General features: G+C 36.1%; 1 protein-coding gene across 5 annotated transcripts in view; it reads right to left on the bottom strand.

Annotated features, from left to right (window-relative positions):
- Positions 1–17,618, bottom strand: part of TTC8 (tetratricopeptide repeat domain 8) — a 36,330-nt gene extending 18,712 nt beyond the window's left edge. Inside the window, exons 1-7 of one of the 5 annotated variants that reach the window (XM_031553638.1) lie at positions 17,380–17,453; positions 10,279–10,308; positions 10,017–10,073; positions 5,474–5,594; positions 3,884–3,947; positions 3,569–3,728; positions 2,619–2,708 (exon numbers count right to left, since the gene is read on the bottom strand). In XM_031553638.1, coding sequence (XP_031409498.1) covers positions 2,619–2,708; positions 3,569–3,728; positions 3,884–3,947; positions 5,474–5,558 — 399 coding nt within the window. In that variant the 5' untranslated portion in view covers positions 5,559–5,594; positions 10,017–10,073; positions 10,279–10,308; positions 17,380–17,453. Of the gene's footprint in view, positions 1–2,618; positions 2,709–3,568; positions 3,729–3,883; positions 3,948–5,473; positions 5,595–10,016; positions 10,074–10,278; positions 10,309–16,866; positions 17,050–17,085; positions 17,313–17,379 lie in introns of those variants that run through there. The other 4 variants (XM_010711809.3, XM_019615818.2, XM_019615819.2 and 1 more) reach the window with 4 other exon arrangements.
- Positions 17,619–20,037: the final 2,419 nt, after the last annotated feature.

Here is a 20,037-nt window from a genome sequence, read left to right as displayed (position 1 = left end):
AACAGACAAAATCTGTTGATGTGCTACATTGTCACTACAGGAAATGAATTTAACTTGCTCCAAGAGATCAGCGTTTTTAAGCTTTGGTCCTTAAAACTAAAACTAAAGCTGAGCATTACATGTCTTAAGACAAAAAAAAAAAAAAACAACACTCAATAAGCTATGAAATTTGGGGATCTGTAAAAGAAAAAATGCTTTTTTATTCATAAATGATAATGATATCACATTTCTGAAATTCATACACACCATAATCATAACAAAGCTTAAAATAGTAACGATTCCTGTGCTATGCTAACTGCTACAACATTTTTGCTTCATTTTTGACTAGCCCTTTATAAAACTAAATGGCTAGTACTACCTTCTAGCTGTTCTAAACTGGAATACTAAGGAGTACATAACAGGTAACAGAGTTGGTATTTAAAGTGAATATAATGATGTTGGAAGAAACTAGATTTCTAAAGAGAGTCTTGAAGCCAGAAATGTATTAAGGCAGTAATGACTGAGTAGTGTGACTTTTTTTGAAAATTGACCCTTCTGAGCATGTAAATCTCAGGTCTTAATTGCTGTTCACAGTATCTATTAAAACAAAAACCTAAACTTCCCTAGATGAAAATGTTAGCCCAGATCCACCTTCAGGAAACTAGAAAACTACAAATAAGTTGTTGTCTCTGGTGAGGAAGTAAACCACAACTTTTCTTCTACTTCTGTTCAGAAACGCATCTGCACAGGTGATTAAAAGAAAGTAAAGGATGATTACTAAAAATGCATTTACAGGCAAATTAAATAGAATAGACATTTATTTATAAGGTGAACAGAAGTGAAAATAGCAAAAGAATGGAAAATTAAGAAGTAGTAGCACACCTCCTCTACTAGTTCAATAATAAGGAAAAAAAATCAGCAAGAGTAAATCTAAGTGATTAAGATGGTATTTTCTTGGATGGCCAGCATGAGGAATTTACTGTGGCTATCTATCTATATACATGATCTTCAAAAGGATTTAAATGACTCAACATTTATGTAGACAAAAATAACTAGAATTATCTTAGTAACTATTAAAAACCAAAAGCTAAAGAAGAGAAAACTTCCTGTTTCCTAGCAGAAACCAACTGCTAACTGAGATTTAGTAGCAGTTCTCTCTGGGGACAGGTGATAAGTCAAGTCCTACATCTAATATGGCGTTTCCTGCAATAGTCCTTAACAGGGCTGACTGTAGCTACAGGCAGAGATAAGTGACTTAGCAAACTTTGTTTGTCCATTCCTTTATACTTCAAAAACTAGGAAGACATAGCCAAGCAATTTAAAAATAGATATTATAATTTTAAAAGAGATGATAAATACACTTTCCAAAGATAAGGAAGAAGTATATAGGAGAAGTAAATACCAACATGAATACAAAAACTAGTTATGTGGATTTAAGAACTAGAAGATTTTTTGTTATCTTGCACCTCAGAGAGGTGACGGCTCAAAGAGTTTTAAAGCTTCAATCAACGATATTCAACACAAACGTAGTCTGTAGTCTCACTTCCTGCTTTAGCTTTAGCCTTAATGCTATCTTATTCTGTTAAAAAAAAAAAAGTTATAAATCTATGTAGTTCCAAATTTAAACTTAAGATTTTATATTCTGTGTGAAACATTAATGTCATAATGTATTAGCTTTGTAATACTGACAAGTACACTTGCTGCCTATGGATGTTTCCATGAGGACTGCTGATTTATATTTTTTGGCTTAAGCTTCTTTTCACATGAAATTGAAGGACAGAGTTACTCCATCTTCCCAGAAAATGCCTATTAAAAAATTGTTAAAAATATCTGTTTTGCATTCTTGAGAGCTGTTGCCAAGAATAAATACTTGCCTGAAAGCTAACCTACCTACTTAAATAGTATACACATTTATCAAAGAAAAAATAAAACCTAGCTGTCTTTAAGAAGATCTAAGCTTAATTTCTTAGAGACATATCTTGTGTTCCTTAATCCTTCCAGGTTTCTTACATTCTCCCTATTTTATAAACTCTAGTGGGTTAAGAATAATATGTGTGCTGAGTGATTGCTAACAAGAGCATTAACTGAACAAAAGACCTGCAGTTTCTTCCAAAATGGAAAAGAACTGGTTTGTAGCTGCCCACAGTGGAGATGATAGTTTGCAAGTCTTTCGTTATTTAGCAAGACTAGAAATTACTATCTAAATCAAGTTTTAAAAAGCAGCTTGAGAAAGCAAATGAATTGCTAACCATGTATAGAAACATATTAACTAATATTTTAGAATGGAGAAGCTAACTTGAAGTATTCTGCTGTGTTTTTTTCTCTTGACTCTTTTTTAGTTGCCCTTCATCACGCATATAGTCACAGTTCAAGGCAATGTACTATTAGTCTATTTTATTCTATCCAAATGTTTTTACCAGCCTATACTTTTAACAATATCGCTTCACACATATTTTCAATTTCAAGTCTGCTAACCATTGCCAGAACATAAAAGATAAGCAAGATACAATTTTTCTCAATTTTACATCTTGAACAAAGTTCTCCGTTGTTTCTATCCCCAATCCCATGTACAGCTTCATAAGAATGATGCCAGAAAATTAGAAACAGATATCACAGTGATAACCAAAATAGTTACATACCTTTGCCAGTTCGGGTTTTTGAGCATACTTTGATAAATTCAGTCGAGACACATTTATGAAAGGGCCATCTGGATTTGTTATCATTGAAGCCTGAAGGGAAGAAATAGGCTTTTACGTGGGAAGAACCTCTACACTTTTCCAGAAATTTCTGAAAATATTAGCAATATACCAAAAGGATGAAAAACAATGCAGTTGTAGATGTATTCTTCTGCTTTGTGATAGGGATTCTTCTTCATGATTTTCATCTTTTCTGAAAGTCAGGAATCTGTCCTACTCCCATACACTCCCTGTGAAAAAGGTTGCATGAACTATATTCTGGAATTCCTTTTATTTCCCTCTCTTCACTACTTCCACAGTGTGCAAAGGCATGTAGCTTGCACAGTTATATGGACTGAAGTCAGGTGAGATATGGAACAAAAAAAATCTTCCAGAAAGGTTTAAGGAGATCAGTTCATACTCATGATAGTGAGAATTTGTAAATAATATGATGTTAAGTGGTAGTAAAGATTCATGCCAGTTGCAGTGTATTAATTTGGCCAATAGATCAGAATCAAATATACTGTATTTTCTTTATCTGATGAAGAGATAGATATTGAGAGATTAGTAATTGCTTTGTAGTAAACTAAAAAACTTGGAGGTTTCACATGCTTATGGCAAAGTCATGCCATAGTCCTTTCACTAATCTTCAGTGAATAAAAATTGGTCTCACAAAACTTGTAAATTTGTGGATTTCTGTTAATTTTTGTGGATTGGTGTACATTTTGTTCATGAACAGACTAGCAAACTAATGAGGTAATATTTCTACACTTGACTTTGGAAACAATTTAAATAAAAATGCTGATGTTCTTCAAACTTGAGTTTAAATGTACCTTTATTTCAAATACAAGGTCATTTGTCCCAGGTACAATGATCAAGAAACCTGTCTTTCTAAGAACAGTCAGGCAACTTACCGTTCCTAGCCTGACATATCTCCCAGAAGCACTACTGATTGGACGAGCTGTTAGAGCTGTTCGAGGTGTTTTTATAGCCTGTTCCATAGTACTTGGCCGTCCACTTTGTGTACTTGGTCTCACAAATCCTGTAATAGGTCTTCCTGACTGAGTTACTGGCCTGAAGATATTAAGCACATTATCCTCATGTCAACTGGAATTTACTGATAGAGAGTTTAAGCAATTATATCTGAAATATTTCATTTTAGGAAGCTAAATTTAGGATTTGCTTATGTACAACTGATCACATTTAAAAAAAAAAAAAAGATCACATACCTAACTGCTGGGCTGGGACCTCCACCTTGGCTAGTTCCAGGGAGTTTCAAAGATGTTCCTGGTCCTATAAAATAAGAGCATTTCTCACTTCAACTTGAGATACTGCACACTTGTCCAAGGGTCTTTAAAAAATGCCTATGTCTTACAATAAATGGAAAATTTCCTTGCTCAAAGTGGGCAGTCATAGCACTAGAGAAGGAAGACTAGAAGAAACAAACTGCACAATCATTAAGTTGTTAGATTATTGCAAGAAACCTCTTATGAACATGGGAAAAAGTAATATTCTGTATACTACTCCTCTAGTTATGTCTTTCATCCTTTTCCTACAGATGTGAAGTATGTGCTGTTCCTCTTTACTTTTCCTAAAGAAATGCTATCAATTTCAAATTACTCTTCTCTAGTACCTGTACAACATTCATTTTATTAGTTTAAGTTACTATTTGAACCCTTCTCCTCAGGGAAGGCAGACAATTTTGTCATTGTACACATACTACAGACTGTCCTCTCAAGAAGAACATCTCAGAATAGCGTTTAAGAAATAAAGGCTATTGGAATTATAAGATCAAGCTATTTTAAAATGGTTTATTTTCTACCTGGACTTAATTAACTAAGGCAAAAGCCTTCAGCTACAGGGCAGGCCTTCTCCCAGCTTCTAATGTTTTGACATTAGATCATTAAGAATTACTATATCATGAATATAGATTTTCCATCACCTTTATTGATATGCTATTATAATTTTTTATAGACTCCTATAAGAATATCTAAGACGATTTTAAAAATCTGGTTAAAAGCGTGGTATGATATACACGTTTGCTGGTGTGTCCACTGCTTTGTTAACATGTACGGAAGGAAACGAGATTTATGTTAAAAAAGGCAGTTCTTGTCAAATCATCTATTTATTATCTATGTACTTATAAACAGTTCTTATTTCAAACATTTCAAAGAACTGAAGTTATACTGATGTGCAGATAGTTTCTTGACTTAATTTTTTCACCAGTATAAAACCTCACATCTGTCCTTTTTTTCATTCTTCTTTCTTCCATCTTCAGAATGTAATTACCTCTGAGACACTACCATTTCACTGTTCAAGCAAAAAGACAGACTTGTCCAAACAGATAACCTTTAGCTCAATCTAAATACTTTCTAGTTTTCTTAAGCCAGGCTGACATCAAGCATTTCTGCCTGTCATCTTGCAATAGTCACCAGTAGTGGTTCTATCTAAAATTAACTAATTAACTAAAATTAACTAGGCACAGGGATGGGATTCATAATACATAAAGAGTATATATTTCCCTCATTTCCCAGTGGAGAAGAAGCCAGAAAGGAATGAAAGAAATCAACAGTTATGGGAAGAAAAAAAAACCTACAGAGATTTAGAAGAAAAACTGACAAAATGCTGTCTAAATTTCAGGCCTAAGCCTATCAAAATCATGTGATCAATGCAATCAGAAAGCAACTGAAAACTATTCTTGCAACAATAGCTAAAAGCCATAATACATCACCTCAACACATACTGTTTTATGATTGATGGCAATCCTGACCAAAACAGCTCCTGTTGCTTCAACATACTTAAGAGAAAGTTGTTCTTACGTGCGACTTGAGCAATGGCATTTTCATCTAGCATCATCTCTGCTATTCCCTCTTGATCCATCTCAATTTCATCCACATACACCATTTCTGTCAAAGCTCGTGTTTTCAGGCTCCAGGCAGCCTGAATAAGGATAAAGTAAAAGGAAAAGCACCTTTAATTAAATAATCTAAACAGCAATTTTGCCTTTTAAAATAACATTACTATTACTCCCCCTCAAAGCCTTAGTAAGCTTGAATAAGCTATTGATTTAAATAATTGGGTATAGCTGAACATTCACTGTAAGCAGACCTAATGCTGCACGTACAGTCAGAGTTGCTTAACATGCAGGACAAAAGTGCAGCTTCAAGTGTGGCCTCATCTTTGGAAAAGCACACGGGGAGCCTACATAGTCAAGTAGCTCCAGCAGGCTCATGTGCTGCTTGTCCTGCTAATCAAAGCAAGCATATTAATGGCCTCTCTGCTACTCTATTCGTACAGTTGCTTGATGAAGTTAAAAAGGGGATTAGACGTTAGACAACTCTTTTGGAGTGGAACAGCTATAGTCACTGAGTCTGGAGGACAGAATTTCATGCCTTATGAAAGTTAGGACTAATTTATGTCATGGGCAACTGAGATCTCAAGTTTTTGAAGACATACTCAGCTACAAGTGCTTTTCAAAATCCACAGCCGACAGACACCTTATTTATATTGGGATGGGAGGGGAAGGTAAGTAAAGCCATTATAATGCAAAGTAATGCCTTTCCAAGGCATCAGTGGAGAAAGAAGGAAAATCTTTTAACCAGTAATCTTTTAATTACTGTAGCATTAAGTATCTACAAGCTTTTAAAAAGATAATCTGAAACTCCTTTGTTCAGAGCATCAGCTGTAAAAACTATGGACTGCATATCTCAGATTGTGAGATTACTGGAGAACTTGTTAGTGACCTTAACTGACAAACTGCTGCATTAAATGTCTTGGGGGATGATGTGAGCAGTGTGGAAAGGCAAGCATAATCTTAGACTATGTGACAACTCTCATGTAGTCTGCAGAAAGAGCAAATCAGTGGGGGGAAAACAAACAGTACCAGTTGGTACTTCATACAGCAGTACCAACAAAATAACCATAAATCCTACCACTTACTTGATAACTTGATATGTCTGTAATGTACTCATAGAACTGGCCTGATAAAGGGAGCCAAAAGATCAACCACTGATCTTCCTTCAGATATTGAACAGGTCATCATAAATTTTCCAAAGTAAATTTTTCTATCAAAATAATCTGATTTGTTGCTTTTCTGATATGGGCTACAACCCAAGAACCATTAATATTTGCTAAGGAAGCATTTCAAAATAGAAATAGAGTGATGCTACTCTTAATGGAACTGAAGGTCAAACACATGGAAGTGCATGTGCTTTAAATAACAGATAGATTTCATGATGTGAGTCATTATTTAATGGGACACCTCTTGTTTGTCAGTTCTCAGACCATGCCTTTCCTCTACCCTTATACCATGTAATTTTTCTATGCAGTGTTATAACTGCCTGCCAAAAAAAAAAAAAAGTATACTTGAAAATGTTAAAATATTTAGCTCTTGTTTTCTTCCAAGCAGAAGCTAAGGAGGCATTTAGGCAGCCAGTTCAGGCACAATTAAAAACCTTTGTTCAAGTAAGAAGAGAAAGGAACAGGGCAGGATGATTTGAATCTAGGCCAGACAGACATAATCCAGATTTGCTTTATCATCTTTTTGTTTATTCTTATGTTGGCTGACAATCTGTAATTATCATTGATATTTGAAGTTAGATGTTCAGTATCCTTAACCATTTTTCATTATTCTAGAAAACTACTTAGGCTTGAGATTGTTTTGTAAAAAAACACACCTTCATGTTACTCTGCTTTTTTCAAAGACATACATGTCTGAAGTGAACCTAATCAAGTCTATACAGAGAATATGCTGAAATTAGAGCTCTCAGGATAGTCAAACACTTATCTATTAATAAAGATATAAAAAGCTGCTCATACTAAGGATCTTTTTCTGGGAATTGAAAGTAGCAACTTCTCTAATCACTAAATCAGAACAGTTCTTAACAAAGACATAGATACATCATTCTGATTTTTCCAGTAAAAAAGATCAGAGAACATGTTTTTAAAAGTATGTCTTCTGATTATCAGACAGAAATATGTGATGAAAAATAGGTTCTTAGGCTGCTTTTACAGTCTTTAGCTCCTATTTTGGAGCTTCACAGCTAACAACCTTGGATTTCATGCACTATTCCTTCACTAGTAACCAGACTGTAGATCAGAGTATTGCCTATAGCAATATTTGTGTAAGGACCCTTGATCAGAGCAGCAAGACAGAGAAAAATGTCAAATTCATTACTTAAACTACAGAAATATGACATTTACCTTGGGAAAAAATTCTTTACTACTAGTAATATGACCCATTTGAAACAAAAGTATCATTTCTACATATGCACAGAGATCCTTCTGATCTGAAAAATCATGGCATGCAAAAAGGAATTATACATTGATACACATACACAAAGGGATATGAAGGTATTTTTATTTAAAGAAGAATTAAGTGAAAGTTTTGATATTCTTTTTGTTCATAAAAATCTTTGCTGTTTATTCATAAGAAGTCACAAAACTTTATTATAACTATAGTATGTGACTATTGATTTACTTTTTAAAAGAAAACCTCACAGATGTACCTTTCTCTTTTAAAACAGACCCCTCACAGAAATATTGGGTGCCATTTATTCATAAAGATGTCCTTTATCAAGTAACACATGCATGGTTCAAAGCTCAGTAATTTCATCTCTCACGGGCTTTACACAGAGAATTTATACCAGTATTCCTGGGTTTTGCTATCACTACTTCAACCCTGTAAGAAACCTACCTTCTGTGTTGCAGTTTTTGGTTATCCAGAAAAAATTGAATGTTTTTCTTCATAAGTACACACTTACAGTAATTAACCATATTTCAATGCACAGACGTTTTGCTCAGCGGAAATCTAGAAGGGTTTAATTTGAAACTAAAGCAGAAACTAAAAAATGCCAACTAAAATTAAAATTAGCAAGAGCACAAAACTGGAAGAGCCACACTGCCAACACTGAGAGGAAGGCTAACATAATCACAAATAGCCAAGACAATAAGTGCGTGTATTTGCAAGTAACAACATAAAAATATTATTTACATCTCTAGCTAGCACAAGTTTGTCCACTCGAACTGTTGTATCAGATTTCATTTGTATTATCTGCTCTCTCTCTGTGGGATCCATATTTTTTGTTCTGTGACAAGCAATGTGCCTGGTGTTTATGAAGGAGACTTGCATTTTTATGACATGAATACTTAAACAGTAGGAACAAGAAATGAACAGTTCATTTCAGACAACACACATATTCACAACGTAATAAATTTGCTTGCTTGCCTCATAATCAGAACATAACCATACAATAACTAGTACTAAACAGGGAAGAAATATGTTACTCTATGGTAACTGTTGAGTCACTGATTGAGCACTTGGAAAAAGATGGTCAGCCCTGGAAGCACAGGTGAAGGCAATTCAGCTGTGTGACCAGAAGGGGTGGAGCGTGGCTACACCTCTCTTAGACCCCATTTAAGGGCTGACTGCCACTACAGAAGGATCTATGGTTGGAGATCCCTCCCTTGTGGAGTTTTCCCTGCAAACCTCAATCTTCAGAGATGGGTGAGCACTTTTCCTTTTTAACATCATTCCATTTGTGCTAATCTCTTTGCTCCTACACCCCTGTATTGCTATTCTACCACGTTGAACCTTCTAACTGTAGCACTTATGCATCGTAATACAATAAATGTAACACAGTATTCCTTCAGAAGCCTAAACTACAGAAAGAAGAGTGTTGATGTTAAATACTCTTGTTTTTCACTTAATTCTTTGGAATTGATTTGTTGGTGAATCAAATAAGTATTTTTCTTTTGTTCCTGAAAAGGCCAAAAATCAAGTTTTAAAAAAAAAAAAAATTAATCAAAACTTAAAATCTAAATCTCAACATATTTTCATTTCCCTTTCATTTTAGAGTTCCATTACTGTGATAATGTTTCATTACCACAAATTTCATACCATACACTATAGAATCTTAAAAACAACAACAGAATGCAGTAACTACCTTGTGAAGCATAATCTTTAAAGTTAAAAAGATATCTATCAGTATTTCATTTAAATCATCTTGTATGCAAACAACTTATTACTTCACTGGAATTAATAGGAGACTTGTAAAACATAATATTGTGGGCTAGAGCTAAAAGAAGCTGCAATCTGCACATTGCTATTCTTCCCACTGCAGTAATATAGGCAGAATGAAAACTATTCAATTACCCTGTCTTACATCAACTGAGCGAAGTATCATCATGCAGCTTCAGGATTTCATACTCTACACAAAAGGTAGGCAAGGAGAATGAGCTGTAGGAACAGGAAAAGCAGGGCTAACCGCCCACCATTACACTAGATTACAGGAAAAATAAACCTGAGCCCTATGAACATAAATGTTCTATTTGTGAAATACATGTGTTTTTTCCCAATCTCACCAGATGATGAAGGCCATTCTTTTCAATACAGATTCAGTGCTGAGCTGCTGAATAAATCTAAAGAAATACATGAAACAAATAACTTTACTTACTGTAAAACCTGCCTATTTAAAATATCTCTTATTAAATCTGTTGCCTTGCCAATGATGAAAAACACACTTATATCACTAAGGATGTAACAATTAAAAAAGTCTTATTCGGTATAATAGATTTTTTTCCTAATTATTGCACCTAATAACTATATTAATGGGAAGAGTTTTACCTGAAATGCAGAGTATCCACTGTTGTGCTCCTGAAAGAGAAGACAGAGAACTTAAACAGAGAACTTAAAGAATGGAAATGTTAAACAATAAGGACAATGATTAGATAAAACAAGGAATTACAAAACTAAATCAAAATATTCTGTGACCACCTCATCTTGCACAAACAATTTCTGGATATATATATATCCAAATTTTCATTTTATTGCATTACCTCAACTTACACGCGTTCCTGAGTTCAGCAGTAATTTACAAAATAAAGGAGACTTGCAGCAAGTGCTTTTTTTTTTTTTGATACCATATGTTTTCTTGTTTCTGATGTATGATGTTTGCCAAAACTAAGATTACTGATTAACAAAACTGAAAGATGGTCTATTTTCATTAAAAAATAAAGAAAGCAATGCAAGACACAAGCAAATCTCTTAAAAGTTAACTATTTAATTAAGTCATGTGCTTTAGAATCCCTGTATAATAAAATCCCTTGTTAGTTGTTGGTGGTGTTGACACTGATGTCCCTCCGGTGCATAAAAGCAATTCTCTTTGTGTAATACAGATTTTTTTTTTTGTACATTTATGATGGAAGTGATGTATTTACTGCCTACTAGACAATCATGCTGTCTTTTTGCATCATCCAATAAACTAAAAGAAAAATCCAGACAAAGGAACAAACTAACCAGTAGAAACTTGCAGATGCTTAAAAACTTGAGGTGAATGTAGCTAAATACTAACAAAAGGACATGTGGCTTTATAAAAATTTGTGTAGCTGTCATCATATTTATGTGTTTGTTCAATGTGCTGTTAGCTCCTATTGCAAGGACACCCTGCTGATTCATGGTTTTCAACAAGAGAAAGGTAAGGGCTTGTTCCTTACTTCCCACTGTAGTATGAGACGTGGGCTATGACTTCCAATCTGACTATTTTTACTCCATCAATTCCATGACAGCAGGGAGCTGGAGCACTAGCAATGCTCCCACATCTTTCTTCATACTGCATTTGTAATACATTTGTTCAGCAGTGCTGGAGTGTGTGAAACTAAACTAGCCATTAATGGAGAACATGGAACTAAACATTAATGGAAGGATTGATCTCCGCTGTCTGGTGTACCTGTATTTGTGTAAGGCACTGAAATCATCTTTAAATATTAGATGTCTTGATTAAATGAACTCCAAGTTCTTTTAATGTTGTTATATTTATGCTGTTTTTTTTTTTCCTACAAAACAAGCTGTTCTAGCTAAGAAAAGGACATTGTGATATTTCAGCTTGCATTTTATTCATCCTGTTGTGTCCGAGTGTTACAGTGCATCTGGTGTACTGAAAAATTGTTTATGAGCAGTAGGTGATCTTCCATACCATATGTGCTACAGTAACTAAAGAGGGCAAGGTTAGGAATACTATGTCAGTGCTAACTCAGAAATGCCTTGATGTTGCAGCTGTGTATCTTAATTCAGGCACTGCTCATTAGCTTAAAGAAAAATTAAGCAGCTCAAAGTGGTTATGTAGGAGCATTCACACTGCTAAAAAATTCAGAAAGTGAAAACCCTCATCACTGAAAAAAATAAAACTGATCAACTATATTTCCTAAAAAATATTGTTCTGTCTTAATTATAGGTGCTAGTGTGTGCTGTTCACATATTGTGATAAACTAATGTAGCACATAAAAAGATTTTAAATAGAAACAAGAGAAGCAACATTGAAATGGAATGTCTTTTAACATAGGTGGATCCAGTAGTTGCTACTCATGCAAGTAATCCAGTGGAACTAGATTCAGAGTAAAGATTTCTTTGAGAGGATTAACAAGTAGTGTTGCCCTATAAGCTTGTACCTCAAAACAAAAGGTCAAATTTATTCTTCATTTACACATATAAAGCTCCTTTGAAATTAATAAGATTGCAAAAGCGATGAAGGAAGGATTTAACCCAGATCTCTAAATCCACTAAGGGCATTTTAAAAGTAATGTTAATGTGCAGAGTCATATATATAAAAAATATTTTTGTTCTTAAAAAATATATATATATATATTTAGAAAAATGATGTATTCTGATGCTCATAGCCTAGAAGAATGAAACAAGACTACGTATCCTCTATTCTAAAAACAAATAAGCACCAAAACCTTCATTTTATAATCTGTTTTTTAGTTGAATGATTTAATACATGCTGGATATTAAAATCAGTACATCCCAAAAATGCCTCTCAAGAGCAGAAACAAAATACATGACCTAGGAACAGTGACATCCCTGTATATATAACTAATTTTTATACATAAACTTAGTAATTAGTATTTTGAACAGACAACTGATTTCAGTTGAAGATATTTTTTTCACATCACATTCCATGTAAATGTGTTACTTTTATCATGACCTTACAGAAAACAGTATGCAAGTAATAGTAGTTGAAATTACAGCTTGAGAGAAGAAAGGACAAATAAACAAGAGCAAATCCTTACAGTATACAATTAGTCAAGTTAAAGGCAGGACACCCACTGTATGTTCATTAACTATATTAGATAATTTATTATTTTTTTTGTTAAACTAGAGCAGACCTCATACATCGGTGCTGGTTTACTGCCTTGAATCTGACATATGGAACAAAGAATGGTAATCAGATTAGATAACTAATCAGGATCATCAACAGAGACCGTCACGGATTGTATTTCCTCTAGGTCATTCTATTACTATAAACATAGAAGACTACACCTACTTGGTTACAATAGAAAATAATTAAATTGAACATCAGTGCTTTCTGTGTTTGTATTCCTGAGTGCTAGTCAAAGAACATGCTGTTTTATCTATCCTGAGATAAAATTATCAGCAACAAAATAAACTTCAATAAACACAATGTTCTTTCTACCTAAATGAAGAAATGCAGAAGAGATTGTATAGAAAAAGTACTTTAGTCTTCCACAAAATCTAACTCAATAGGAGGTGATTATTGTTCTATCAAAATGTTAATCATTTTTGTAATGAAGATCTCTTTATGATTACATAAATAATTTTACAGTGTTTCAATTTTATTGATGTGTTTTATAAGAATCCATGTTTATAATGGCATTTGATACTGCTGCAGAACAAAATTCCTGATTTTTAGCTCAGTTGGCTAATAGGTCTACATGATATCTCTAAAAGCTTCTAATACCTACCGCATCTGATGAGAGTTCAAAGAGTTCTACACCAATTAAATGTAGTTGCAAATTATATTAATTGTAAATGTAACTATTAATTGGATTATCCGTCAGTAAACTTATTTTTCAGTTCTTCAAGTCATCTTTCTCTTACCATGTTCTAAAGCAAATACTGAATAGTAAGATACGTGTATAGAGAGCAACAGTTAGGAAGAAATTAGGAACACGTCCAGAAAATGTATTTATTACACTTATGACTGGCAAAAATTAAAGGCTACTGTAAAGAGCTGAATTCAGTTGTTTGTAGCTTTCTAACAGTTCTGCAGTTGCAAGTGATGATATCATTTAGTGGATCAGCTGATGTGGCTAGGCTGTCAGAAATACAGGTTCTTTCAGGCAGGAAAACAGATTATGCACTGTTAGTCTCTTCTTTTACTTATCAGCGTTAAATCATGTCTTACAAGGGATTAAGCTAGCTGCCTGAGCATGAGAAAAGTTCTAGTCCATAACACAGTTTAACTCAGCCCTTCCTGGATATCTCTTTAAAGGATACCATCTCCTATGGCTTGGTATGTATCACCTCCTAATGCTGTTCAAAGTGACTCCCTGAACAGGCTACTGCTCTGAGGTCCTTCTGTCACTGGTTGCAGAGATTGGGACGCACGTGCTTCATGAAATATGGGACAACAGGATGAGAACAGATGGCACTGTGATTACAGTAGTTGAGTATTGCCTTGCAGGGCACAACAGCTCACTTAATCCAAGCTTTCCATAAGTGTTACCATTTGTTTGCTTTCCTAGTGTCCAGAATAACGTATCTTGGGCCTGATTTGCAGAACTACTTCCATAAAAGAAGATGGGGCTTGATCATCAAAGGATTTAGAACTGTTATGTGCTTTTTAAGCATAATAAACAAGATATTTCACTTTAGGTACCCAAAAGTATATACATACTTAGTTTCAAATGTTTCTGTACATTATAATAAAATACTACTAATTTAATTTATGTGAATAAACAACAGCACCATTTTCTTGCTAGGAGGTTAAGGAGATCTCTTTTATTGTATTCATAACTTCAGAAATGTAACTGATATGCTACCTTTAGAATAAACACATAATGATGTAAAACTGTTCTCCTGGCTTGTCTGTTCTAACGTACTCCAGAGGAGGGTCAGGTTGGATATTAGGAAAAAATTCTTCTCAGACAGAGTAGTGAGGTATTGGCATAGGCTGCCCAGGGACGTGGTTGAGTCACCATCTCTCAAGGTGTTCAAGAAGGGTGTGGATGTGGCACTCAGGAACATAGGTTAGTGGGCACAGTGATGATGGCTTGACAGTTGGACTAAATAATCTTAGATCATTAAAGGTTGGAAAAGACCACTATATATCACTCATTTGAGTTCTTACTGCCTCAGTGTCCAACAGCAGAGTTGAGTCGTTTTCAAACATCTCATAAAAAGTAACAGTTCTATTAAAGGCATAGTAAATGCTGCAGTACACAAATGCGATCTGTTTTTTCATTATGTTGTATTAAGTAAGTTCAAAATAGCTCGAGATATTTCAACTGCACACAAAATACATTTGTGGGGAACATCACTGTTTTCTCTAGGCCTGAAGTCAAGCAGGGTAAATATGTAACAGATTGGTTGGTACCTGAAAGCAACAAGCATTAGAAAGTAAAGTGGTTTAGCGCTCCCTAACACAGCTAGGGAGAAGACCTGCAAGGCTTTACGTGAGAAAAATAAAATACAGGCTTAATTTTTATTGGTTATCTCTCCAAGGAGGATTTTGTGTTGACTACAATAACAGGTAAAATAATATGACCACATTTGACTGAAAAAAGAACATTCCATTCTATGTTAACTCTGCCATGAACGTTAAAGCTGTATTTTAACTTAGATCATTAGAAATTCTTTAACTTAGAGATTTCAAGAGTAATATCTTGTATGTCAAGTTGGTTTGAGTTTGGATAAAGCTGCACTCTTGAGAATGAACCAATACTGTAGTTTTTCCCACCTGTAGCACCACAACAAATGGGATATAAATAATGATTTTCTCCTGTCAGGAGCAGTGTTCTTCATTTAGATTAACAGGTAGGAACAATGGCAAAAAACAAACAAAAAAAACATCTGTGTATCATTACATTTTGAAAATAAAAACACACCATGAAGCACAATATACTTCATAATCCTTCCAAAGAAACATTGATTAGCTGAATTGCCCCTTAACCAGCTCTCCATTTATATTTTTGTAAGGGTCTGAACTGTTATGAACCTCTAAGATGAAGTGTTTATATAAAGCAAAATCTACTTGCTGCTGTCTGCACACTTGCCATATGCTTTACTTGAACACTGTGCTATGAAATCTATTTTTAGAGAAAGACTGAAATAGTGTTTCAAGCATTTTTTAAATGTTAAAAAAACTTATTCTAGTCTTAAGAAGCATTTTTAAAAAAATTTAAAGACATTCATTGCCACTTAAACAGGAAATAATAAGGATTTCCCAAGAAGATAAAATAAGGCAACAGCCCAACTAAATGTATTTCAAGTTCACAGAAACCAAAGACATTTCCTTCTAATCTTTCAGGTAGATTTGAAATACACTGCTGAATAAAAGTATGTTTCTCACATAAAACTGGGATCAGGAACATACTTCTGAAGAGCACATAACAAGTTTCAAAGTTTTTGACATGCACAGAAGGCATGCTAAATTTTATTTGTTGTTCAGGACCAATTTTCTTGGAATATCTTTTAGAATATCTTTTAAGTTTTTCATAGAGTTGTTTGAGTTGGAAGGGACACTTAGAGGCCATCCAGTCCAACTCCCCTGCAATGAACAGGGACACCACAACACATCAGGTTGCTCAGAGCCCTGTAGAGCCTGACCTTGAATGTCTCTGGGGACAGGGGATCCACATCATCTCTGGACAACCTGTTCCAGTGCTTCACCACCTTTATGATACAAAGCTTCTTCCTAATATCCAATTTAAATCTCCTCTTCTTCAGTTTGAAACCATTTCCCCATGTCCAATCTGCTCACGGTTCTTTTTTGGTGCCTTACAATATATATCATAAATAAAAGCACCTTTTATATATCAAACCTAACATGGTGTAAATTACACAATCATATGACTGCGCAGCTTTCTTTAAAGATTTTTTACCCGTGATAAAAGAGATCACCTTCAAAATTCTTAAATTCTGCAGCTACAGGATACTTTGTGAGACATAGATTATGCAATATAAAGTATTTATGATGATAAAGTCAAGTCCCATTACTGTTTTCTAAATCTAGCAGTACAATTTTTTACATGCATACAATGCATACAAAAACTAATCTAGGAACAGCATTCACAAACAGCAAAAAATACAGATGCTTAACAACACACAACACATCCAAAGTTTCTAGAAACTTGGCATTTAGAGAGTTAACGGAGCAGGACGGCAGCACCTTTTGCTCTGTGGCAACGCTTGTACCTGGACTGAGGTAAAACAGGCATCTCTTATGCACTTTAGTCCACGCAGCAATACCCAAACAGCTATATAAAATCGACTGCAACACCTGTAAGCAGATTTTCTTCTGGTGATGGCTTTTCCTCCCTTAACGGCTCAAAATCACCGGTGAGTTTCAGCGCGTGGTGTGGGAAGACCTGAGACACGCTCCTGCCACAGCTGGCTTCCAGCAGCTCCACTCACCTGCCGCACCCTCACAGCTCCGCGCCTCGCCAGGACGGGAGGGCACCGAGCGGGGCACGTCTGAGCCGACATCCCACCGCCCGAGACTCGGCGAGACGCAGAGCTTTGCCCAGCGCTGATCGATGCCCCTCGGCCCGCGCCGGAGCCGATCACACAATGGCTCTGGCTGAGGTCTCTCAGCCGGAAGGAGCGCGGCCCACCGCCGGCCCTCTAATGGCAGATCGCAGCGCGTTTGTCCGGCAGCAGCAACAGGTAGAGAGCCCCGTCCCTCGGCCTCCCGGCCCGGCCCCCTACCTGCTCGCCGGGCGCGCCCTCCAGCAGCTGCGAGCAGAGTTCCGAGCACTGCCGGAACTTCCTCCGCCTGAAGTAGCTCCAGGCCTGGAACAGCGGCTCCGTCTCCAGCCCCATCCCGCCGGCGGGATGGCTGAGGCTTCGCAAAGGCCTGCGGCACCTCTCGGCCCTCTGCTTGCCGAGCGGGTCCGAGGCGGAGCCGGGCCGCAGCGGCGAAAGCGGCAGGCCACGCCTCGGCCTGTCCGGGCCTGCGCGCCGCATCGCGCCGGGAGGGCGCGCCGTGCTCGGGGGGGCGGTTGGGCGTCCCTGCGGAAGGGTGGCTGAGTTCTGCTCCCTGTATCCTGAATTGTGTGCTTTGCTTTTCTGCTGTCGTTTCCAAAACGTAAAATTAGCGAGAGCCGTTTGGAATGAGAATATATGACTGAAAAAGAATGCAGTCTTTTAATCCTCGTTTGGGTAAAAAGTCTTCTAGAGCTATGGGAATCCAGTTGGGAAGAGCACGGGCTGCTCTGATCGGGTATTGCAGGCTCCATTAGTCCCTTAGTTTGGTAGGTATGCAGAGGTAAAATTAAACGTGTTTAGCGAAGAAAAAAGCAGGATTATGACTCTTGTTATGTATGTATTGTAGGTTGTTGGTTGCAACCATCAGCCTAAGGAAGAAAAGTTCCCTAAGAATGCTTGGAAAAATAAATAAATAAATAAATAAAAGGGTTTTAAAGCAAAATTCTCTAATGGATGAACACTAATGTGATAGCTAAAATCATGTCACTGGTAATTTAACAAATCATTCTGATTTTAATCCTATTGTTTCACCTCAACTCTCAGTTCATTCAAAATGGAAGCCCCTTGAAGTGGGTATCCAGACTAAGCTAGCAAGCTGAATATGAAGTGGAAGGTTGTAGAAATAAGCCAGTCCTCAAACTGTTTGTTCTAATATAGTTCAAACTATCAGCTATGGATGGCTGGATTTTGCTTGTCCCATAGAAAGTGCTCAGGGAAGCAGTGCTCTGAGTAAAGTGTGTTCTGAGAGCATGCCATTCCCAGGAAAGACTGGTGGAAGGGTAGTAGCACAACAGTACCTGCCCCTTCTCTATTTTTAATTTGTTGTGGGAGACATTCCCACAGCATTCCCACAAAATGTATAGGAGGCTTGCACAAGGACATTCAGTCTATACCTCAGGTTGGTCAGAAGGGTAAGCAATATTTCTTGTTGTCAGAGCATCTGCTGTGATACTGCTATGTAGCTGTAGTACTGTGGCTGAGTAACTGTTGGCACCTAAGATAGTATCTGATTTTGCTATACATTCTTTAACATGGCAAATACTTTACTTTGCATTTTATGGTTAGTCATAGCATAATGTTCAGAGAAATTCTGAACACTGGCCAGAATCTACAGATTTATTAGAAAGACTAACCTGAAGTTCTTCCAACTATTTCTGTAAACACTAATGTGATGGTCGCATTATGCTTCAAATGCTTGCTGTTATTACCAGAATTTAGCATGTTTGAACTGTTACTTTTTTTAATAGAATGTAATATGAAGGGCACTTCTAGTTTGTAGGGACATATTTTGAAGTCAGTACAGTAGATTAAAATGTCAAGCAGGAGATAGTTGGTTAACCAGAGACAAATAATGCAGGAATGTTTTCTGTACTTCCTGTTTTTAAAAAGCCGTTCAGTTTTGTGAACAATCCATCACATCAGTTAAACACCCCATTTATCTGTGCAGGAAAACAAACACCAGTAGCTCCTAAATGTTATTGATTCCAACACAATCTTCTTAAAAACCTCATAGTTAAAGCATTGCATGTAAATTTTATTTCGTGAGCACTTATTTTCAGACTATAAAGTAAATTAACTGTGTGAGGATACTTAGAATGTTTGATTCTAGCAATTTCCATTTTGAGATAGTGAAACAAACAGGAACACAATGAAGCAGTAATTATGGGCAAACTCAGCAGATTAAGGTTCCCAAGTGTTCTGTTAACCTGAAAGCTGTGCTTTCTGCTGAGCAAAGTAGTGGATTAATGATAGGTACCATCAACTATTCCATGCTGTGGCACACCTGAAGGTGTTTGGCTTGATAAGGAAATGGGTTTCTGTGTCCTGGAATCTTCAAGATGACGTGGCTTTCCAACAGAAAGCAGTGGAAACCTTGAAAAGAGCAGGAAGCTGAATGTTTTATGTGGGGAATGAACTTGGAGTTTCTCTCATTAAAGCTAATGACTTGTCAGAAGAAAAAAAAAAGAGTTGAGTCTGTATACCTAGACAATCAATGGAAACAAATTGTGAATCATGTGAGTTGCCAGTGTTGATCCCTGGTTGTGGGAAGTTGCTTCTTAAAGGAAGAAACACAGTAAGCATTTCATATAGTTCTTTTGAGGGGACAACGGAAGTGGGAAGTGAATGGTTTTTGTATAAAATAATTGCTTTATCATAAATCAGTAATACTCATTACTGAATTTCTGCCATAGTTTTTTAGTTCTGGGATTCTTTCTTTAGCAAGAGAAGTCACAGTCCTCCAAAGCTTGTCTATGCATCAAAAATTTTGAAGTGTTTGCTAACAGATTTCTTTTTCATAGAAAAATTTCTGAACTGCGCCTGTTTGAACTGGAGGCTGAGGCTAATGTTATGTGACCGTTCAATCACATTTCTGTTAGC

This window comes from Meleagris gallopavo, chromosome 5, assembly GCF_000146605.3.
Source record: "Meleagris gallopavo isolate NT-WF06-2002-E0010 breed Aviagen turkey brand Nicholas breeding stock chromosome 5, Turkey_5.1, whole genome shotgun sequence".
NCBI lineage: Eukaryota > Metazoa > Chordata > Aves > Galliformes > Phasianidae > Meleagris > Meleagris gallopavo.
This window is presented reverse-complemented; position numbering and strand designations above follow the sequence as displayed.